Raw genomic sequence first — 25,194 nt, forward strand, 5'->3', positions numbered from 1 at the left:
TAGTTAAAAAGTTTTAATTCTGAGAGTTTACAAATATTACTGCAAAGTCATTCTTTTTTGTATCAATAGAAATACCAGACAAAGTTCTATAGACACAATGAGGAAAATATTAAATTATGTTTCCTAACATTAATAACTGAATTCATGAATATAGGTGTTTCTGGAGTGAGCCCTGCTGGCTCCCTCAAGCATGTTGATGAGATAGTCTCCCATTACTAAGTCACATCAGTTATACGAATCCTGTTGGTCTATCAGTGACGACCCAGAACCTGGCCCCCCTCGAAGAGGTACAGGGAGTAGGGGATTGCTATGACCGCCATCACTGGAAAAGCAACTAGAAAGCAAACAGGCAATACAGACAGCTCCATGGTTTGTGAAAATGAAGCACCAAAACAATCAACAGATATGGCAAATATTCACTCAAAACTGGAAATGAAACACACCATAATATACCAAGCTGTCAATAGGTGGCATCCCGGAGCTCCTAGCTTCAAAGCCGGAAACCACTCATTCCTGTTGTTGATGCCAGATGTTCCACATCTGACCTTCTAATCACCTTATCAGAGCAAGTCCCATTACTTCTCCAAGAAATGGTCATGATGAGCCATGCTGCAGACCCAGAGGAGAGTTGCCCAGGCCTAAAGGCAACTAAGTAGGACGTTAGCACTGTAAGCACATGCACTCTGAGTCCAAAGGCCATCCTTTGGACTCTGTCCTATGAGGGACCATTTTGCTATTATATCACTCCTAATTTTTAGTATTTGCTTCACGAACATGTTTTAAAGCCGTACTCCTTGTGTGGAGTTAGCATAATCCGTGCTACAAGCTGAATGGGTTTAGGGCTACCTTTCTTAGAAGTTTGTTTAGCATTGCCCCTGCATTGTCAGAGTACCTTCTCTGGTGCATTTGGCAGTCTGCCCCCAAGAGGCCATGCCACGGGGGGTGGAGTGTCTCACCTAGAGAAGTGCATAAGATGTTGACTCGCATGCAGGGCCTTGTAGTTGGAAGCAATTTATTTTGTTTTGTTGTGGGGTGCACTAGGATTTATGCACTTGTTTATGTAGCGCACCACGGATAACCATCTAAGCCAGGTTTATCCTATAGGCTGCATCTAGTGTGTTCTTCCAGCAATCATCACTGGTGCCTGTCAGGGATATGGAGGCATTGCCTTCACAACTAATGTTTAGTTGGACAATGCCTATCTATATCAGGAATCAGGAGAGGAATATGGTTCTCCTCTCGGGTCATCATGGCTGGTCCCGGGGGCTGATGGGAAGCCCAAGGTGAGTGTCTCTATGATGTCCTTTAACCACTCCTGGATTCTGGTTCTATCCTATTACAGAATTTCACCTTCAACCCTCCCCCCTTCTTCCTTGGGGTGTGCTTTTGTGTCATTCAGTTCTACAGAATCATCTTATTTAAGGAGGTTTGTCATTGCGCTTTTCACGACTGTCAGCACTTGCAGACCTTTTATAGTTTCTGCGGCAAGATCAAAACCTTGCGTCTCTTCTGGACTCATCCTCTTTCAAGTTCAGGTCGTCTTTGGTCTTTTGGCTTAGGTATGAGGTCCCCTGCTTTGTCCTGGCTTGCTGACAATCTACACCTTTCCTTGGGGGGCTTGGCAGGGCTTCTGCTGAACCCAAGCTCTCAAGTTGCAGGAAGTGAGTTAAATCTTTCAGGTGTTCTTAGTCAAGTGGCAGCTCCTTGTGCAGCTGACCATGCTCACTGGACTTCTTACTGTTGATGACCATAGGGCTCATACCACTGAGTGACACCTAGAAAAGCATCTCTAGTCAGGAGCCGCTCAAAGAAAACAGTTAACCAGAACTTACACAAGAAGTGAAGCATGGAAAAACATGTACATCAAGCAAACACTAAAATATCAAACGCAAATGCAAGCAAATGGTTCCTGCACGTCAAGAATGACCATCTGTCTGAAAACCAGGACTACGAGCACTAGAGTAACGAGTATCGTAATCGTGATGTACTGTACTGGCATGATGCACCAGGCAAAATAGCCGATGTGTAAGATGGGGGAGATTGAGCTGCTAGGTGCACGACCACCTGGCAGCACACAGGTGTAACTAGCAAGTGAACTACGTCACAACCTGACGATTCGCTCAATTTGGTCTCTCGATTTCTATTTTTTGTTTACTTTACCGGTTGTCCGATTGTCTCGCTCAACTTTCTGGTAGCTTTTTCTTAGTTTGAGTGATCAAGTATTCCCTGCTCTTTGCACCTGTTAAGAGGAAAGGTTTTGGCCTATGGTCCCTAGTAGGCTTACAATAAATTGTAAGGACTCATCATGGATTTAATTGGGTGGAGCTATTCAGTGAGCTAGCAACAGGGAGTCACCAAAACAGCCTTCCCAGAAAAGACTAATGGTTAACCGAGCTTATACTATTCCAACAGCTGTGCAAATCACCAAAAATTAATAGGACACAGCATTGAGTCCTTCATTAAAATATTTGCCAAAAATCCATTTTTTTATCCAATTTTTGGGGGGACTGATTTTAAACTGCGCGCCACCTTTGGTAGGCCATGTGGCACCCAATGGCGGGTGCCTGGGCGGGGCTGATAAGCAGTAATGATTGCCCACCATCCACTCCACCTATAAAAAACATGGGTTGACTCTTCAGGAAACGTTTTCCTGCTGCAGGGGGAGTGGATAAAACTAATGTTCAACTCGTGTCATGCTCCACAAACAACACTGAATTGGTAAGTACAAAAAGTTTTAGTTTTCATATAGTTTATATTGTTGTTTATACTTTATTATAATGCATTTGCAATATTGTTCTTCAGTTTGGCCTTATATGCATGTATCCATCTAAAGCATTCTATTAGAAAAAATTCATGCCAAAATGAGCACTGTAACACGAAAATTGATGTTAGCAACCGGAAAATATACTAAACATTTGTGGGTCGGAATTGGGAGTGTAGCGGGTGGGCTTCTGGGCGTTCCCTTGCCGGTTCATCTTGATCGATGAACACTTGGTTCATCTTCAACTTGTCGGCGGGTGGAGCGTGACCAGGTTTTTTATTTTATATGCATATACTCCTCTAGAGAATTCTATTGCGAACCCATTGATACCAAAATGAAAGACCTAGGACGAAAATTGAGGTGACCAAAGTCAAAAAGAGTGTACACATTTTATCGCTCTTGCGCGCTCCCGAGTCACTTGCTTGCACATTCTGTTTGCTGCGGGTGGTAAGCCGGGCTTTTGGAGTTTTTATGCATTTACTCTTCTAGAGACTTCTATTGCAAACACATTGATACCAAACTGAATATCTTAGGACGAGAATTGAGGTGACAGTTGAAAAGAGTATACACTTTTCAGAATTACTGCGCGCTCCCGTGGAATGCCCAATCCCACCCAGGGTAGTGGGGAGGTCGTGCACCCAGGGTAGTGGGGAGGTCATGCACCCAGAGCACAAGTGTTAATAAAGAACTATGTTTGATGGTAACTACTTACTTCAGTGTTCCTGAAAGTAAATCCTCTGGAGTCAAGTTCATAGGAAGGCAGCGGTTTCTGGACTTTGCCATGCTTCTAGCTTTTCGTTCTTCAAAACCAGCTTCATCTGAACTACTGCTATTGCTAGTAGATGTATGATGAGCTGCCTGCAGACAAACAATTATCTGGTAAAAACAAATATCTAAAAGACAATGAATTCTACTATTTACTGAGGTACTGCGAGACTTCTGTATACAGATTTATTAATACTGTAGTGTTATGTTCAACTTGAAAATATTACACGAGTCATCTGTCCCTTGTCATATTAAAGCAGGAACTAAAGGTGCTGAAGATTCAGGCTCATCATCAGAATAGGCCCATAGCAATTCAGATATTTTGAAGTACTGTATCTCAAAATAAAAATATTAATGTTATATCAAATAAAATTGTGCTAGTTAACCAGCACAGTGGCATCTTAACTGTCAAACATCTTACTCATTATAAGTGGACAGAAAACAGGCAGGAAGACACCAATTTCACAAAACACACAACTCTGATTTACAGAAAGAATAACCGAGCTAACGATCAGCTAATAACACGCCCAGATAAGCAGCGTCTCAAAAATAAAAATTATGTATTTATTTTAGTTTTAGTGTTTAGTGCAAATAAAACAAATATTTAACCTAATATTTAGTCAGCCCTTGATCCAGATCTCCATCTATTTATATCTTATCAAAATGTCCAGTATTAAAGCTTTGGTCATAACTAAATGAAGTTCGTTGGCCAGCAAGCCTTGACACACCAAGTACAATTCAATACTTTTGTGATGGGAAGTCAAAAGTAGGCAATTCCTCCATCTTGCGCTGTTATACTACTGCTGCCCTACAAGCTGGTCCCCACCATTTCTTCATCTCCATTGCCCTCAATTTGTCGTTATTCATTTTATCTTCTTGTGCTATTCAATTCTATTGTACTACAACACTTTTCTTATAAATAATTATTTTTACATGTTTTACTGTGCTGTACTTTACCATAAATTCTTTGTGTGTGAAAATTTTCTGTATTAAAAGAACTATTTGAGGACATGAATAACAATAATGTACTTTATTTGTGTGTGAATGCAGTTTGACCTCTTTTTACTATACAATTTACAGTTTTGTTTGGACAAATCATTATGTCAAAATTATAGCCAAATTGCCTGGTAAGAGCAGTAAGGGTACAACTGGCAAGCATAAGAGCAACTTCCTCACCAACAACAAGTGGCCAAGTTATTAGGAGCAACTTGATCATTTAATTACTCAAAAGAGCTTAAGAAATTTCTTGTCTCACTTTCCTTTGTGGTAATGCGTCTTCATATATACTGTACATGCAATACATATATACAGTATATTGAAATTATGGTGTGTGCACTAGTGATACTTATTCATTTGTGTGAAGTTCTTGTTCATCAGTGATGGTGGTAAGCATGTATACACTCCCCAATACAGTGCTTTACATAATATTTGACCAATTTATACATATACCTGTGTATATATTATATATATATATATATATATATATATATATATATATATATATATATATATATATATATATATATATATAATATATATATATAAATATATTATACTTATATATTATACTTATATATTATATATATATATATATATGTATAATATATATTATATATATATATATGTATAATATATATTATATATATATATATATGTATAATATATATTATATATATATATATATATTATATATATATATATATTTATATTAGGCTGAAGTTATATAGTGTGCATTTTTAATGTGTATAAGTGTGCGCGCGCGCAGGTGTTGCACTGCATCAACAACTTGACATTACCTGTCACCCCAATACATAATTCCTCATAAAAGAAAAAGAAAAAAGGAAAATAACATTAATAAATGGGAACATATAATCTCGTGCGGCACCTCACCTCATCTGTCAACACTTCCTGGAATGCAGCCGAACGCTCCTCACTCCGGTGACTGAAATCTATGACGTCACGAACCATTTTCTCCGGCTTATTACTCCTAAACTAACGTAAGTAGAATTTTTGTAATTATTTTTCTAATGATCAATGCGGATTATTTTACAGTACAATAAGAAACAAATAATTTTGTTTACGTGCACCTGAAAAGGTACTTAAAAATGCCCACACAGTTCGAGGGTTAAGGATAAGGATTTGGATAAACCTATTTGCCAATGGTTAACGTAGCATCACAGCCAGAGGGGTAGCGGTTCGTGGCGCATAATTACAGTCTTTAGCTGAAAGAATGGAATGAACCATTGGCACTGAGGACTTCAAGACCAGTTGTGAGTAGATGCAGAAATTAAAGAGCCAGCATGACAGTACTGTACTATGTCATGCTGTACTGTGTAACAGCCAGCATGACATAGTACTGTACTATGTCATGCTGTACTGTGTAACAGCCAGCATGACATAGTACTGTACTATGTCATGCTGTACTGTGTAACAGCCAGCATGACAGTACTGTACTATGTCATGCTGTACTGTGTAACAGCCAGCATGACATAGTACTGTACTATGTCATGCTGTACTGTGTAACAGCCAGCATGACATAGTACTGTACTATGTCATGCTGTACTGTGTAACAGCCAGCATGACATAGTACTGTACTATGTCATGCTGTACTATGTAACAGCCAGCATGACAGTACTGTACTATGTCATGCTGTACTATGTAACAGCCAGCATGACAGTACTGTACTATGTCATGCTGTACTGTGTAACAGCCAGCATGACATAGTACTGTACTATGTCATGCTGTACTGTGTAACAGCCAGCATGACAGTACTGTACTATGTCATGCTGTACTGTGTAACAGCCAGCATGACAGTACTGTACTATGTCATGCTGTACTGTGTAACAGCCAGCATGACATAGTACTGTACTATGTCATGCTGTACTGTGTAACAGCCAGCATGACAGTACTGTACTATGTCATGCTGTACTGTGTAACAGCCAGCATGACAGTACTGTACTATGTCATGCTGTACTGTGTAACAGCCAGCATGACATAGTACTGTACTATGTCATGCTGTACTGTGTAACAGCCAGCATGATATAGTACTGTACTATGTCATGCTGTACTGTGTAACAGCCAGCATGACAGTACTGTACTATGTAACAGCCAGCATGACATAGTACTGTACTATAACTGTATTTTACTGCCTCTGGAGAACAAAGACCGGTCTGTGCTACAGAATGATTAACTTCAAAATGTATTCAATTTGTTCTACCATGCTACAGGGTATACAGAATTTATTTGTTATATCTAAATACAGTATGCAGAAATACATGTTGTATTATTTGCAACAAGAGACATATAGAAAATATGATGATAATTAGCCTAAAAAAAGGGGAAATCATTAGAAAAATAGGATTAGCTCTAATTTGGATTCAGTCTGGAATGATATAATCCAGGTTTCAGGGATCACTGTACACATTTCTGCCTGACTCGTGGTTAAGCATATCTTGTTTACATACTGTAACTTCTAATGTAAATGTAAATACCCAAAACATTATATAGAGTAAATATTTTGATTGACGGTGATATCTGCATCATCCTTGACTATCCCAACCTTACCTAAAATACATTAAAAGGCTATTTACATTTAAGTAATAAAGTTGTATGCAGAAGAGGGAAACAAATTGGTTGTGCTCTTGAGAGAGTCAGCAACTGAGCTGCGAGTTATGACAGTGGTTACAAACAACTGCGTTCTCATTACCATTAATATCACCACACTAATCTTGGGCCAAAATGTTTAAATATGGTACTAGAGACTGCAGCATCTGTTGCTGATCACCGAGTGGCAGCGACTGTAAACGTGCACTATAAATCAACACTGCCTAGGGCAAGCGTTGAGATACATGCTGTATCTCACATGGCTGTAAAGGCTGCAAGGCAGTAGTCTGCAGTCTCCCACGGTGGACGCTGATGTAATGATAATTGCTATCAAACTGTATAAAACAACCTGAAGTAGAAAATATTTCTTCATTTGATGCACATTGTCAACAACATAACTTGCAATAATGATGCCATTCTGTAAGTTAAAGGTAAACTACATGTTTACATCGTGCCGATCCAAAGTGGTATCTCCAGTATCTGTGTCGGTTATATTTCTCAATCTTGTACAAAGATTATGAATACTATCCAGTACTGAAAAACAGAAAGACCACCACCTTCAAGATATACATACAACCAGATATATTACAGGTGGCCCTCGAGTTGCACGTGAGTTATGCTCAGGTTAAACCGCTCCAAATGTAAAAACTTGCAAATTTATCTTAAACATCAATAGGAAAAATAGTGTTAGGTTATAGAAACCAACTATTTTCCACGCTTTAAACAATATCGGGGAGTAATATCAAGGAGCCGGTCGGCAGAGCAGACAGCACACTGGACTTGTGATCCTGTGCTCCTGGGTTCGATCCCAGGCACCGGCAAGAAACAATGGGCAAAGTTTCTTTCACCCTATGCCCCTGTTACCTAGCAGTAAAATAGGTACCTGGGTGTTAGTCAGCTGTCACGGGCTGCTTCCTGGGGGTGGAGGCCTGGTCGAGAACCGGGACCGCGGGGACACTAAAGCCCCGAAATCATCTCAAGATAACCTCAAGATATCTATTTTATCAATAATATATAATCCTCCTTTCACTTTCCAACTACAAATAAAGCACATAATGGGGCTCAGAATGCTTGTTATGTGCAATGATGCAAGAATAAAATATATTTTTCAGAAACACAAGTGAAGTGTATGGAAGTCCGACAAACAGCCAAGAACGCAGTACTGTACTCCCACGGGGTACGCATCGATTATCTACGTTTAATCCATATTTGTCAACTGACGTCCCATTGAAATTCTACCGTGCATTTCGAAACTTGGAATAAAAGTCCTTACCCGTGTACCACCATATCCGCGTTCTTCAAAACCGTGCATATCAAGGGCCACCTGTATAAAGAAACAAGAGAGTGTGCTGAGTTTAATGAAATGCTCATTTCTGGCGGACACTTCAGTACCTTCCCTAAGCCTATGGCACTGGATCACTAGACAAGTAACAGGCATATCAGGATCCTATGTCTTTTTTCTACCTTTTTTAAACCATATTGACCCCAGGGGATAAGGAAGCATACAGTCATCAAATTATTACCAAGGTGAACCACCTACTAACAAAATGTAAGTCATAAAACACTCATGTTTGACAATAAAATAATCTACAAAACCTCAAACTATCAAACAAGTTTTTGTTTTGGCAAACAGTTTCTTTTGACCATGTCGTGGCGCAATCAACTAAGGCCCATCTGAGATCATACCGGACGTAGGTTCGAACCCTCATCACGGCCCTTGTGGATTTGTTTATCATACAAGGTTCTTAACCTTCACAGTCTCGTCACCAGGTGGCAACCCGAGCAGCTCCTAGCTATACAGAAATATCCAACTCTGGAGCCAAATGATAAAACTACTGAGATGAGAAAGAAGGGAGATTGGGGGATACATAGTGCTACTGGGGACCTACTGAGGTGCAAGCTAGAAAGGAGCATTTTTACAAGAGTAGCATTATTTCCGAGTTGAACCCTTGGTAGCTCCCACCTGAATTTATTCATCACAGCCCTTGCAGAGGAAAATTAAACATTAAACCAAAATTCCTGCTCAGATATAAAACACAAAAAATAACAGAAGGAACATACTCTAAAATATAAAGCAGCTATGTTAGGACCAGGAAAAGGGATTGCTGGACATCAGGGACAGGTTAAGCTGCATAGGGCCACGGAGAATTGATCAGTCTAAAGTATGTCTCTAAAAGATAAAGTATTGGACTGTCGACACTATTCCATCTCCAGAAGCCCTGGATCCATTAAATGGCTGTAGGGATTTTTATTTTTTTTTTTTTACTGCTGCCAAACAAGTATATTTACAGCATACGATTCCTGAAATACACATTAGGTTCGGGAGCTTGACCACTTTACAAATAATTTAAGACAACTGAGCTTAGTAAGAAGAAAGAATGAACTGAGGATTGGGGAAGGAGATTTAAGTCTAGCTTTCAAATATTGTTTCAGAACTGCAATAGAATAAGTCTAACTAATAAGGCCTAGACAACCAGTAGATAGTTCATTCTTGGCCAAGAATGTGGGCAGCATCTGAAGCTCAAGAGATCGATCCAAAGGTCCAAAAGAATAAGAGGCATGCAAAGAATGTAACTGCCTATCCTATTTCCAAAATAAATGGCCAAGAGAAAGGTCAATCCTGTGTGTTTTAGGTGGCCTGTTTCAATCCTCTGTTTCATGTTCAAAGAATGAAACATGACAACAAAGAATTTTAACCCACGGTCCAATGACCAGTACAGTTGAGAAAAATAAGCCTGCCACACAGGAGAAATGGTCCAGCCAAGTTGATAACTGCACAGAAGCCCAAACCCAAGGAAGAGTACTTTTACCAGTGCTGGTAGACAAGGAGCAACATACCTGTATCATCATCACGCATAACTACCCAGACAAAATAAAGTCAAGAACAATTTAACAGCCAGTGACAAAGCAGCAACTTAACGGAGAGCAAAGAACAGCCAGAGAGGCCTCTGTGCCATTTCATACTACTATCTCAAATGAACAAATGAACAGCTGTGAACCATCCCAATAGCTCTAGCATCCAATTATTTAAAAGAGGCAGAGATACAGAAAACAGACCAAGATAGGTCCGAAACCAGGGCTGAGCAGTCACATAGAAAAATAATGTGGTCTTGATAATTCCCTATCTTGGTGCACACAGGGAGGAGCTACAGTGGAGGGAATTGATAAGAGGAAAATCCAACAATCCCAAAATAAGCAAAAAGTGTCCCTTTGGCACCCTGATTTAGAAACTGCACCATATACATGACATCGCCCTGTAGTGTGATCAAGCGTCTTGCATGCAGATGATGAATCACAATAACGTGGCTGAAGAATGTTGACCAAGCCACACACTAGAAGATAAGACAACAAAATTGTGATCCGTCCTGGACCGTTATAGAGTTGATTATGAAGAGATGAGAAAGGCACGGGCATGCCTTGGAAGGGAAGAAAGAGGCGAGGAGGAGGAGGAGGTCTTGGAGGGAAGATAAAAGCACGGCAAAAGATAGGGGTAATAATGAGTATGAAGGGGGTAATAAAAGGAGTAAATGGGAACAAAAGATAGTCAATGAAAAAGAAAGAAGAAGAAGAATTGGTAGGCTTATGTTAGGTCACTTGTATATCCATAGCAATGAAACCCTGTGCAGCTCCATCTTAGTTCAAAGTGTAGACAGGCAGGAGACCACCCTCAAGAATGTGCAAGGCCCCTGAAGGCACATAATCTAGAAGCATAGCTATCATCAAAGTCAACACCCCACAGATTAAGAGAATGCATGGACACCCCTCTGTTTAAGCAGTGAACTACTAGGAGTTAAACCAAATGAAGGAAGCTGTCCAAACCCAGCTATAGATGGATGTACAGACATACAATTCATTCCACCATCTACATCCAAGGCTATCACACCCCTTACCTTGAGATTACCTTGAGGTGCTTCCGGGGCTTAGCGTCCCCGCGGCCCGGTCGTCGACCAGGCCTCCTGGTTGCCGGACTGATCAACCAGGCTGTTGGACGCGGCTGCTCGCAGCCTGACGTATGAGTCACAGCCTGGTTGATCAGGTATCCTTTGGAGGTGCTTATCCAGTTCTCTCTTGAACACTGTGAGGGGTCGGCCAGTTATGCCCCTTATGTGTAGTATCTGGTCAGGCATCCCCCTGACCAGTGTGGTGATCCACAACTTTAAAGCAAAGTTTGACTGAGATTTTGATTATCACAATAGTTCAGTTATAACACAACAGATATATAACAATGCTAGTAGGAGGGCCATAAAGAGGTTAGCCCTCAATTCCCAGTAGTCACTGATAGGTAAGCACTGGAGACAAAGCCCAAGTTCTGACATGATGAAGGAATAAGACATAACAGAACTGAGCCCCAAAATTCCAAGAGAGTGCAAGGGAACTATCAGGCATGATGGGATTTCCACTACACGATCTCTGAAGTGACAGAGCATCAACCAATGAAGAAACCAGTACAATTATAAACCAAACTCTAAAGGCCATGCGGGTCAAATTGAGACGTCCCAACAACCCATAAATCTAACATAACAGTCAGCATCTACCCAACATCACATAGATGTTGGTGCCCAACTACACCAAGGCCTACTCCATCATCTTGAGTTATCTCGAGATGATTTCGGGGCTTAGCGTCCCCGCGGCCCGGTCCTCGACCAGGCCTCCTTTTCGCTACACACTCTAGGGAAGCAGTCCATAGCAGCTGTTTAACTCCCAGGTACCTATTTATTGCTAGGTAACAACGGCATCAGGGTGAAAAAACCTTTTGCCCATTTGTTTCCGCCTCCACCAGGGATCGAACCCGGAACCTCAGGACTATGAATCCGAAGCGCTGTGCACTCTGCTGCCAGGAGCCCTTATAATGGAAGTACTTTCTAGATTCCAAGACAGACAAAATGCACTCCAATGCCCACCAATATATTATGAACCCAAAGTGATCCAGCTTACATAAGAATCACTAGATCCCTGGTTAGATAATGACCTGGGACTGAAAGTTCCAGGTCATACAACTTTCAACCTGGTACTTTAGAAAGTCCCCTGTAGGATGACTGTAGCCAGTGTTCCTACAGGTATAACTCATGGAGCACTACACAGGTCAGAATGGTAAGGGCTCTGGTCACTAAGTTGAGGCTGTAAGTGATAATTAAGGTGTCCCACTTGAGACGTCGGTCAATTCCCTGGCGACAAGAAAAATAAGGATTATCAGTAGAAACAGGAATGGACTAGGAACAAGCCATGCCAAAATAAATTGCTCAAAATAATCCTCCTGATCTCCAAGTCAGCAATCACCTGGGTTTGCAATATCCTGAAATGCTAACAGGAAGTCAGCAGATAAACCATTGCCTTGTAAGTTAATACACAAGGTGGCATTCTACCAAAATAGAGGTCCAGCACTGAGAAACCTCAGTCAAAAACGTTAAAAAACTGAAACCCAATAGAAGTGATGGGGCACCACAGATGCCAATTGAAATTTAAAAATACAGTGAAACCCAGAAAAGCTGCAAGCAGCAATGTCAGGCTCAAAAATGGGTTGAGGTATTACAACCCAACCAGCTGATCCAGACACTGAAGAATGCTGCAAGTGAAACTGCCAGAAGCAAGAGTACACGGCTAACAACCATCCCACTTCATTACCACAGACAATGGAGGGTCTAAGTAGCCATGGAAAAAACTGGAACTGAATTAAAGATATGCAAAGAGAAGTCCTGGAAATGATGTAAGGTTCCACCACCCCCTACAAGCCAGAATTATGGGCACCACTCTACATTCACATACTCTGATTATGCAACTACAGTTTGACAGGCCTTGCCCCAGCAACCAAGTTTCAGAGCACTGCCAGGCACTAAGCCAAAGAAACAGGAGTCAACTCAAGGGCAGTAACTCAAAAACCTCAAATGACTCTGGAACCAGAGCCAAAGTAGGCAATATATTAAGTGAGCAGCAAAAACGCTAGTTAAAAAGTCTAAGCATTGATACCTTCTGCACAGATATCAGAGTCCTAAGATACACACTTATCTGGGAACAACCAAGTCGTCTCCATAGAAAATATTAATGTACTCAGTAGCATGCAAAGCTAAAGTGTTTACCTTACAGAGTGCAAAGGTAATCTGTTGCCAAACAAAACAAGAGGTTAAATGCTTTGTGACTTTTTAGTATGTTAGTGGACAATTAACCTTGGTGGTGGGTTAGTCTTTGATCCTCACATATTCCTCATGCCCTCTAGAGGGTGTAGGACCACTTGGAAAGATGCTTCTTCAACTTGTCCTCTTACAAATTACATCTGAATTTGGTCATTTGTCCATATGGCCAAAAATGGACATAATTTGAAAATTAAAAATAATTGAAAATAATTTTTTTTTCCAAAACAGTAAGTTGAGGGTCCTCTGGTTGGTTAGGAGGGCAAGAAATTCTCCTAATGTTTCAAAACGTCATGAAAACCATTAATTGAAAGTTTCCTCTCCTAACCTTACCGAATAACCCGGAGGACTCCAACAGGAAACAGAACAGTACATCACTTTCGTGAGCCAATTTCATTTCAAATTACAGTACGTCCATTTTTGGCCATAGCAAACAAAAAGCTACATTTTAAGAGGACTGGTTGGCTTGTTCCTAGTTTGACACTAGCAAGCCAAGGTTATAAGCTCAGAAAAGCTACTGAGTGGACAGCCAAAAACATAAAATATATATACATAGCCAGATGCCATTGGTCTACATTACCCAATAATGACAGGATCCTTAGTTTTCTAATTACATACTAATTGTGTCGGTTTCAATTCAATACGATGAGACTTTCTCAAGATATGTCAAGATAAAAAATAATTATTGCTTTAGGGATACTTTGTTTAATTTAGGCAAGCTTTCTTGCTCAAAACTAAATTTCAGTCAACTATGCTCAAATGAACAGTTCAGCTTGATCCAAACCTTGTATATGTATGAACATTCAGATTCTTGGAGGTATTCTTACCATAAATAACAGAACACTTCTTTAAGTATTACTACCTTGTAACAAAATCAGTCTTTAACAAAAAGTATGAACAAAAATGCAATAAGACTCTTGGCCTTTTTGTCTCTAGCATCAATGAATTGACCAGGACATTATTACATGCAAAACATATTCATTAAAAAGTATTTTGAAAAAGGAATAAGCTTCCTGCACACACACACACAGACCTTGTTGCTGATGTGATGTTGATCAACTCGGGGTGGGGTGGGGGTGGGGGTGGGGGTGGGGGGGGGGGGGGGGGAAGAGTCGAATCATCTGGCTGGCTGAGTGTTTTGGTGTGACTGCAGCTATGGGGGCAACTACACTTTTAGGAATTAGATTTAAGGAGAATAAGCGAGTGTATTCCCAACTAATTGGAGAATGGGTAATATCATACAAGTGTAATGTATGTCTCATTCTAATGTTCACAACATAATCTTGAGTTGCCTCAAGTGCTAGAAATATCTGGCTACTATACATCCAATTTATTGCAATTAAATAAATATGGCAGAACAACAAATTTATAGTTTTCCATTCCAGTAGTTCACTTGACTTTCCATAAATACTTTGTGCTTCGACATTAATCAATAATTCCTGCGCTTTAATATTCTACTGAAACCAAAATACCTTCTCCCCTATTTCAAATACATTCAACAATTCATAAGTCTCTAGAGAAGCCAGTTGACTCTACATCCATGATTCTCAAAAGGAAGGCACTTTGCTCCCTGGGGAGGTATTTAAAATCTAAGGGGTGGGATTTTAGTCAAGGGAGGAACTCTAAACTGAAAAAGAATGTACCATGAGGAAACCTGGGATGGCAGGAGAAAGTATGTGACTTGGAACCCCCCCCAAGAACCACAGCTCTACAAAAATGTTCAGTAAACCAGGGCAAGATGAATGCTAAGAAGAGAAGAACTATCTGCAATTCACCAGTCTAAAATTTTGGATAAAATTTTAATAATCTAAATACTATACCTATTAATATGCTTAAGAGCACAAAATATTTGAAACAGGATTTTGGGAAATACTGGAATATTAGGCAGCATATTATAACCAATCAGGATGCAATATACAGTATTTGCTAGGTAAGGTATTTCTTGCATTCAAAGGTAACAACATTTGTTGTGACATGAGTTAGGACAAGAAAATTATTAATTATAAATACACACAATTTTGTCTTAACATGGAACACACAAAATTATCCAGAAACTGCAATACCATATATTTTGATTTGCTCATTTTATATTTTCTTTTAACATTTGCTTGTTCCTTCTGTAATACCTGGTATTTGATGCTAAAGAATAAATTTGCGTAATTACTTCATTCCTCCTTAGCATTCACCTTGCCTCAGTTTGCTGAACTTTCATGTAGTCAGCAAGTTATGAAGTGTTGAATGAATTTGAAATAAGAAAAGTTACAGTAGTTTTGTTAAGCAAATGTATTATTGATAAATGTCAAAGCACTAAGATGAACCAGGTGAATCACTGGAATGACATAAAAGAAAATGATTAATTTCTATTCTTCCATATTTAATAACAATAAATTGGATGCGTTCTAACTAGGTATTTCTAGCATTTGCGGCAATTTGAGATCATGTCACGAAACAATGCAAAGACACTAGGTTACAAGTGAGCAAAGAACTGAGGAGGAATTAGGGATCATCACTTGTATGATTTGTCCTGTTCTCCACTTACTTCATTATACACCCACTTATTCTTAAAAGGTAGACACATCCACGTCAGACCAACACCAACTCCACCAGCCTGATGATTCCACTCTTGAGTAGAGCAACACTGAGAAAGCAACAATGTACGTATACACAGGAACCTTATCACTTTATTAAAAGCTTTTTGATGAGCCTTTTCTTGCATGTTTATCGTGCCTTGGCCTGCTGCCTTAAAAGATTCTTCGACGTTGGAGACAAGACCTCCAAGAGTTATCACATTGTTCACCCTTCATACAGTACAGTACTTTTATTCATACTTTTAGTTCAAAGCTGACTTCTTACAATCTTCCCTATTTTTGCCCATTTGTTATAGTTACATATATTGAGCCAAATGACAGATACTGAAAACCTGATTATACACCATTTTTACTCAAGTCCCTAAACTTTCCCCAAGGTCAAGCCCTTAAATCCAAATTTACAAAAGTGACCCTCCTAAATGTGTGAATCGAACAAAAATAAAGTCAAACTTGGTAAAACCAACATGTTATTCCACTCTCAAAACTTTCTTTTTTCTCTCAAGATTTTCTATGAAATTTTGCAAGTGTCCAATTAAAAAACACTTTTGCTGGCCCGGCAGGGCACCCAAATCGCACCGGAAGGTAGGCCGAGCATTCCCAGGGAGCGCACAACCCAATGTTAAACTCATTCACCCACAATGTTTATACTTAATAATAAGACATTGCAAAAAATTTTGCAGGATGACATTTGCGTCATCAGGAACTCGGGGCGCTTTGGTTTTATGACGAAATGTGAGGCATCGGGCAGGGAAAACGTAAAAACTGAAAGGTATGGACATGTAGCCATCATATACATTATGGCATGTCCACTGAGCCTCTACTGACAAAAAAAAAAAAAAAAAAAAAAAAGAGAAATTCCCCACTTTCAAAATAATAGCAAACCATACAATTCAAAGAGACAAACATTTCCAAAGAGAAAAATTATTTACTGGCCTAAGTAAAAATTATTTCTGGCACCATATTATACTTAATACTGTACATTAGGGAGATGGAACGTTTAGAGATGATAACGAGTGGAATACTGAGGGACCAGTATGGTATTACTGCTTTAAGTATACACATACATACACACTGCCCTTAGACAATGGCTGACATCATATGATGTCTTTTTCACTACAGAAATGTGAGAAAAACGAACTTATGTATACAAATCCTTATAATTAGCAAGATTTGATATCTCTTTGGCTATTATAACCTAATAAAATAACCTAGTTATTATTCATAACAAGTCATTAATTAGAAGAAATTTAAAAGCATCTAAAAAAATATAATTCATCAAAGTATTAAGTTAGGGATAATTTTTGGTACATTTTCTTCATCCACCCATATTTATTTTATATTTTTCGGAATCTTACAATAAAAGAAAATTTAAAATAGAAACTTAATTTATCCAAATTTCAGGAACTGATATTCATATCAATTTATATGAAATTCTGCAAATCCAAAGTAGTATACTGTATATATATATATATATATTTTTTTTTTAAGTGGCACCCTTCATTGGCTCCCCACAACTTATACACTGGTACCCCAGAATTAATATCATCTCACCACATATCTGACTTCCTAAAACCCTTCTTGAGACAAGGTCCTAATAACAGTGTCAAGACATCTTACACACACAGGAAAAACCCTGCAAAAAAGGCTGAACGTGTGTCACAAAACTCAAAACATTTAGATATATTTCAAATTTACAAAATCAAATGGCATCTATGACACCCTCAACTCCCTCGCCTCTACGAGGGAAAATGATCTTGTTCCTGTTACTGGGAGGCTAATGAGAAAGTCCGAGATGCCTGGTGAGATGGTATTGGTAAAGGGTTACAAGTTTACAAGCTGTGGGAAACCACAAAAAAACATATTTCCTTATATGGATGACCCTATATTAATAGGGTTAGTAACAAATATCATAGAAAATCTTGATCCAGAGGAACAGTTTGAGTTGAGCTATGGAAAAGTCAATGAGCCCATTATGTAAAACACCAGCGTAGAATGTAATGAAACACCATTTTCTGGGTGAGTCCCAGAGGCTCCCTGGTGCCATAGGGTTATTATGCAATTCATTACACCAAGGCATTAGTCATAGGAGTTCAGCCTACCGGGGCCCACGAGCCAAAACCTGATAGGTCTGGCTCGTGGTTTGCATACTAGCCTGATAGCTCCAGGGAGCCAAAGGGGCTCCCCACAGAAAATCGTGCTGTAAAGTGTCCTTTTGGAAATGGCAAGTTTCAGCAAGATTCACTCAGTGCAGATTTGAATTTTGGCTCAGAAGAGATGAAAAGTTTTTCTAAAAATCATTACAAGACCATATTTTCTTAAATATTTACTGAAACAAGTTTCCAAGACATTTATAAATAATCTTGAACTAGAGAAAGAATTTTGCCCATTTGAAAGTTTATGGGCATAGTTCATTTACACTGTTAAAAGGGTCATAGCCCTTAAAGCTTTATTTTAAACGATTAAGGCATCAGAAATAATGAAGGTAAAACTAAAAATCTTTACGAAAAGAGTATTCTTGGTAAAAATATGATAAAAGTTCTGCTTGGTAAAACTTTCCCATATAGTATGGGAAATATCAGGGTGTGAATGATAATTCCCATAATCCTTTGATGGTGATAAACGAAAACAGTCCAAATGTGAAATTATGTCTAAAAATGAGGCAAGCGAACCGAGTCCAAGTGCCTAGGAAAAAGCTTCCGAACGACGTAATATTCAACCGAGCTTTCCAACTTACAAAATAAGACCCTAGACACTAGACCCCTGAGCAGTTTTACTCAGTTATGAGGTTGACCTTAGACCTCCCCCGTCCTCTTATAGCGTGTATGAGCACACCAGATCTCAGTTCTGGTGTTCAGTAGGTTTGCACAAGTTCAGAGGCCTGGCATGTCTTCATGGTACCAGAGCCACTCTTCCGGCAAGCCACTGAGGGTCAGCCCAGAAAACTATTATAGATGGCCCCCAGCAGTGATTACCAATTACTATCACAAATTAAGAAAACTATAATTATTTTGCACAGCTACCCAACTTTGGAGTGATTCAGACCAAGATGCATAACATTCCCACTATGTTGAGTTTGAAACTGAAACTTTAAACAGAACCCCATGAATGTGCTTTAGAAGAATTATATCCCAGCAGGATTTTGGAAGTTATGAATCCACAGCTCATCTTCTCATACGACTCGTCCTGAAATCTAAGACTGATTATTCAAGAGAATACACATTCATTCAATTATATTGATATCCAATCAGTGGAAGTAAATAAGGTAATTACATTCCTAAATACTAAATAATCTTTCACTTTTTACTGATGGAGCACCTGACAAATACCTGCTAGCCAAGACACTTAACCATAGAACTGCATTCTTGTTAGACCACCTCCATTATTATAAGGAATTTCCTTTATATGGTTCCATTTCCACTGAAAGATGCCTCTCAGTTTCAGTTCTCATATTTCATTTTGTTCAATACGATTTTTTACATTTTGAAATGTTAGATTATGAACCACTATGAGTCCCATTACAACCTTAACTTGTGCCACCAAATGATCACAACTGTTAACAAAATCAAAAGTTTTAACTATAGCTGGGCACCGAGTCATTCCCACTTGAAGTGGGTACCAGCATTGGCACTTTTCTTTACCTTCTCACTTCCACTTCTTGAAACATTCTTCCATCTTTTTTCTCCAAGTTCAACAGATGCAGGAGGGGGGAAGGAGGGGGGGGGGAGATGAGAATTTCTCATCAGTTTCATTTGGAAAAAATAATGCCTTTATATCTTGCATCTACTGTAGATATGTTGCTAAGATTAAGGTGTAAGCATCCACACACTTTGAGAATCTGTTGCTCACTGACAATCAGAGAACAGTGAGTGTACTACCTAAACAGATTATCTTGCATCTGTTGAAGCTTTAGTAACAAAAAGTTGGAGGAATTTGTTTTAAGGAATAAAATCAGACACTGTAATAACTTTCAATGACCCTCTCAGTGATTTTGTGAAATAATTTCACCATCAAAGAAGCTTTACAATGACACTGCAGTTGTTTGCAAAAAAAAAAAAAATAAACTAGAATAGACATTTTAGTGACAATAACTGGCAATTGCTGTTTTCTGGTTGAAGATTCACTTCATCAGAGAGTTTGTGTGCTACTTCATCAAATAACAACATCCTGTTTGAGCTTGTGTTGTGGGAGATCATGATGCATTTGAAATTATGTCAGCTTGGTCAATTCTAAAAGATAAATCAATAATGCATCCATTGATTTTTCTTACTTTTGTAAATAAAATATTTGATTGTCCTTTGTTAAAATATGCAGTCATGAAACACGCTGTAATGTGCGAAGGAAATGTGAACGCCATTTTTTATCACTCGCCAACAGAAATGGACAAGACAGCCTATTTAAATTAATAGGAGGTAATACATGAAGACATCATTAGAAGTTGGATGTGCAACCAAGCTGTAGAAATGTAAGAAAATTCTTATGCTTTATTCAGGTGGTCAACAAGTGGAATGCATTTTAAGAAGTTATCGAAGCCACTTCCACTAATAACATAACACATAACACGTAATTTGAATATCAAGAAATGTAATGCCAGGCAAGAGATACTAGGACACAGGGCAGGTAGATCTGACTCCCTTGTAGTCATTGATAGGAAAGTACAGCAAGTTAATTAACAATTCCACTGTTCAACAAATTATTTAATTTTGTTCTTGGGTAATGGGTGTTATTTTCTGTTTGCTTATGCCTCCAAAGAATAACAAATTAGTATTATTCCCCTCAAATTTTGCCTTGCACAGCTTAGGGAAGATATCGTGATGGCTGCCAATTTCTCATCTTGAGCTGTGACATTTGTTTCATAAGTTGGCAGCCTTCAGGTCCCTTCACGACGTCTTCCCTATGCTGTCTGAGGCAAAAGTTAAAGCAATGTTTGGGGGGAATAATAGCCATTCTTTATACTGTTCAGGAATAAAAAATCAGAAAATAACACTTACTACCCAGGAGGCCTGGTCGAGGACGGGGCCACAGGGACGCTACTCCCTGAAATCATCTCAAGGTAACCCAGAACAAAATCTGTTACTTAGTATAATATTTATAAGTATTAGCTTCATAAAAACAATTTGAAACTAATCTTTCTGAAAATAGGAATAGATGTTAAATTAATGGCAATATCAGCAGAAATTATCCGGATGCTGAAAAATAAAAAAAGAAGTACCGAGTATAAAGAAATCCCACTGTGGGAGGCCTCTTACTAGCTTCCAGGAGCTTATATCACTGGGATCACAACACCACCCATTTTTATAACTCTTGTAACATTCATGACCTTCAATGAACTGGGACCAGAAACTGGTTGCCTCAAAGAGACACAGGGGAAAGGGGTCCACCTACAATTGAGGTGAACCATTCAGGTACTCAAAGGGGAAACGAAACAGATTACTGTCCATAGAAAAACAAAATATAGAAAACAAGGTAAATGACAGTTGGCATTAGGCAAAAATGCCTAACTTTAAACTCTCTGGGTTGCAACAAGACAGTAGCCCATATCACCCAGTGTCTCAATCCTCCTTAGTTACAATCTGCCTCAGTCAACCCAAGAAAGAAGGGGATAAGAGTGGTGCTATTTTATGGTGCTCTAGTTCTGTACTGGTTTCCAACAAGCATCAAGGTGCTTAGTCACAACACAACCTCAGTGGAGAACACCTTTGTTGGAAGAGCACAACATTATGAGAACAAAAGACATAAATGGGCTTAAAAATGGAAGAAGTAGACAACAGACTGCTCAGGAAAGAAAAGAGCATCAGGGGGGGCATATTACCCATTCAAGGATCACAAGTTCAGTGAGAACATGAGACATCCAACAGGTAACAAGCAGCCAAAAGCTGCTTGTTACAAAAGCAAACAAGCTACAAAAGCAAAGAATCCTACATTACAACTCATTATATTCCAGGCTATTGGTGCTAGACACCAACACACACATTAGTCAGAGCCAAGTGCAACACACACACTACCACACAGCTAACTATTCTATCACCATCAATAAGTCTTGCTTAGGCAAACATATCTCTAGCACTTCCCAAAATAGAGACAGCTTGAAAAGAACTGACCTCAAAGACAACTCTGATAGGGAATTGTAAATGTAAACCAGCACAAGGGGAGAGATCCTGGAAACAATAACCTGCACAAACTAGAATGGAATGGATACATGAGGATGATGGCAAACACAATCCTGAAGTGCTGTATCATGCATGAACCAGGTATGTGATCACTGTCCCAAGAAATGCTAAATACACTTAGCTTGGCAAAAGAAATAATGGTCACAGTAGGAGTGAAGGGGTTGACATAAGATACAAAAGGTGAGAAGGGAGGCTGGCACACTGTGTTGCCACCTAGTGGCAATCAAGGAAGTAGGACTAAGGTTTGTTTATTCTTTGTCACCTTTCATTTGCCTTTTTGCAATTTTATTCTTTTCTCATAAAGCACCTGTTTCTTTTGCTCTGCCTTAAAATTCATTAATCATGGGGCCAATATTCAATTCCCACGTGGTCTCCTTGCTTCGACAAGGGGGCCAAATTCTGGTCCAGGTTCTTGGTAGGCCAAGAAAGTGACAGGCAGCCTCATATGAAAGGGTAGAGCTGCAATACCAGTGCAATAAGCTCTAGGCAGCTATTGAGGGGACCATCACAGAAAAGATCATTACCATTCATGCTGCAATAATGGTCCATCTCTGCCAGGCTGCCAGGTACACCTCATAAATATAAAACAATAAAATACTCCAACCAAAAATACCTAGAAACACCAGACTGAAGTAAATTAAAATACTTCACAAAAATGGTAATGCTAAGAATTACAATATCAGATCTGGACATATTTCTAAGAGTTTTAAAAATTGTCACCAAGGGAGGATGGGGAGCGGGGAGGTAGAAGTGGAGGGGAGTGGAGGGGAGGGGAATGTGAGGTGACGCAAGGATAGGGAAATGCGAGGAAGGGATGGGTGAAATAGGTTGAGGAATGTGAGGGGGGGTGGGGGTTGAAGAATGTGAGTGGTAGGAGAGAGAGGGAGGGACGGGAGGGGGTATTTGAGTGGGAGGAGAGAGGGAGGGACAGGAGGGGATATTTGAGTGGGAGGAGAGATGGAGAGAGGAAGGGAGGAAAGAGAGAGAAGGGGATGCTGGTAGGAGGGATGGGGTGGGGGAGGGGGGGTATACCATGTCAAGACAAATAAGGTAATATATTCACAATCATCATCTAAAGTGATCCTTTTAAACCTAGTTGTAAGATATACAAAAAATCAGGAAATACATCACTTGTGCAAATTTCCCAAGATAAGAATTAAACATGATGGTTAGCAATGTAAATGACGGGCCACACCCATGGTGGAAAACTGTCCGAAAACACCTCTCGAGCATCAAGGCACATTCAAAGTCACATTATTTCACAGTTACAGTCCTGGAGTGACCTATTATCGGCAACTGTAATTGTAAGTTGTGTCCGTGTCCAAAGGAGTTCATGAGATTACTTGAAAACATCTAAAATACGGAAAAAAAAATTATATAAAAAAATATGAAGTACCATTCCAAGGATACACAATAAGTAGAGTACTTACCTTACGTTTATGATGAAATATGTGCTTTCTGGCTGGAGAGTTAAGATACCTCTTGTGATTTCTGTGATGCCTTCTAGGAGGAGAGTTATCATGATATCCAATGGCTCTCGACTTATCTAAGGTTGAAAATTTAAATGTATAGTATTAAAATCTAATTGAACTTTTCTAGCATATATTAAAAAAGTAGAGATATAAGATGGATGGTGGGGGAGGTTGAAGAGCAAGTATGTGCATATGCAGCCGAGTATGCACACTCTCTAAGAAAACTAAAGAAAAAGTTGCTGCAAAAACGCATGAAAGTTGTGGAGCTAAATTAGTTTTACACTCGGAGTGCAATTATTGTTGTGTGTGAATCATCCATTGCAATGTGGTCATCATCAACGAATATTCAAGTCTTGCGACAGTGTCTGAATATTAGCGGCACTGTAGGTTTGGTCCCGTTTCCATCCTGGGTCAAAACAAACCTCATGACAAGTATATGGCATATGAGCTTTTTATACTACACTTCCAAAGAGAAAAATATGCTCTTTATTATTATCTATCTTTCTTTCCCTCTAAAAAAAATATAGAGGTGCATTTTATAATGAAAAATATGGGCCAAGTATCTCAATACCAGGCAATAAGTGTTCCCAAAACAGAATCTAAACAAACAGAACAAATACACAATCCCCAAAGAAACTTTTCTGGGGTAGCCACCTCACTGGTTTCCCAGATATCATTACCTGGTACTTTAATCTACCATCATCATCTCTCCAGACATCTCGGAGGTTCTCACTGGCCTACCAGAAGCATAAACCGGAATCCTGTTCTCACACACATGCAGTGTAGCCAAGAGCGTCATATATATACCACACAGTAATGATCATCGTCTACATGAACGATCTACCAGAAGGAATACAGAATTATATAAACATGTTTGTTGTTAATGCTAGACTACATGGGGGAAATAACAGACTTAGATGATAGTCACGCCCTTTCATTGTAAGAGGGGGTCTCGTTTGTGGTGGTCCTTGTGGAGAAAGAATTTTATTCATGTCTGCCATCACCAAGGGAAGGCACCCAGAAAGTCAGCACAACAAAACAGACCACTGCTTAGTTGAAAATAAAACAGCAGCCTTAAAAAACCCAAAAGAACTTCCTCAACAATGTAAAGAACTTATTGAAAATTCATGAAACTAGGGAAAATTCATGAAACGAGTTAGGTCGTTTGCCCTACCTTCCCCCTCATTCAGGAGGAGGTGGAAGATAGCCAGGGGCCAGCCAGCTGCTCCACCCTCAGTTCTGTAATGATGGAAACCCCCCACCCCCACCCTTTCCACACCCTGGGGAAAGGGAGTGTGTCAGGGAGCCACCAGGTCTCACCCAGAAATTGGCATTTCATTATATACAATGCTGGTTTCCTGGGGAAAGACCCGTGTGGCTCCTTGAAGCTATCTACCTACGGAGAAGGAAACAAAATGGGTACCAGCCCGGAAGGTGGAAAAATTGGAGAAAAGCAAACAAACCAAGATACAAACTACACAAGGGTGCCAGGGAATGAGCAAGAAACAGTGCCAGCAGACTGCAGGATGACCCCAAAACACCCAGGTGCAATAGGCATGCTGAGAGAAAACTCAACATCAAAGGCCCAAGACTTTTTAACACACTTCCCCCTACACATATGGGGCATGCCTGGCTGACCTCTCACAGTATTCAAAAGAGAACTTGACAAGCACCTTCAAAAGATACCTAATCAACCAAGCTGTGACTCGTGTA

General features: G+C 39.5%; 1 protein-coding gene across 18 annotated transcripts in view; it reads right to left on the reverse strand.

The window, feature by feature from the left end:
* The window catches only part of LOC123764254 (ATPase family AAA domain-containing protein 2), a 184,430-nt gene that overhangs the window by 66,405 nt on the left and 92,831 nt on the right, over window positions 1–25,194 (reverse strand). For 8 of the 18 annotated variants that reach the window (XM_069315765.1, XM_069315763.1, XM_069315762.1 and 5 more), the window contains 4 exons: window positions 23,440–23,555; window positions 8,403–8,453; window positions 5,417–5,518; window positions 3,474–3,619 (listed from right to left, as the gene is read on the reverse strand). In XM_069315765.1, coding sequence (XP_069171866.1) covers window positions 3,474–3,619; window positions 5,417–5,518; window positions 8,403–8,453; window positions 23,440–23,555 — 415 coding nt within the window. The remainder of the gene's footprint in view (window positions 1–3,473; window positions 3,620–5,416; window positions 5,519–8,402; window positions 8,454–23,439; window positions 23,556–25,194) is intronic. The other 10 variants (XM_069315776.1, XM_069315773.1, XM_069315775.1 and 7 more) reach the window with 3 other exon arrangements.

This window comes from Procambarus clarkii, chromosome 82, assembly GCF_040958095.1.
Source record: "Procambarus clarkii isolate CNS0578487 chromosome 82, FALCON_Pclarkii_2.0, whole genome shotgun sequence".
In the NCBI taxonomy this organism is placed as follows: Eukaryota; Metazoa; Arthropoda; class Malacostraca; order Decapoda; family Cambaridae; genus Procambarus; species Procambarus clarkii.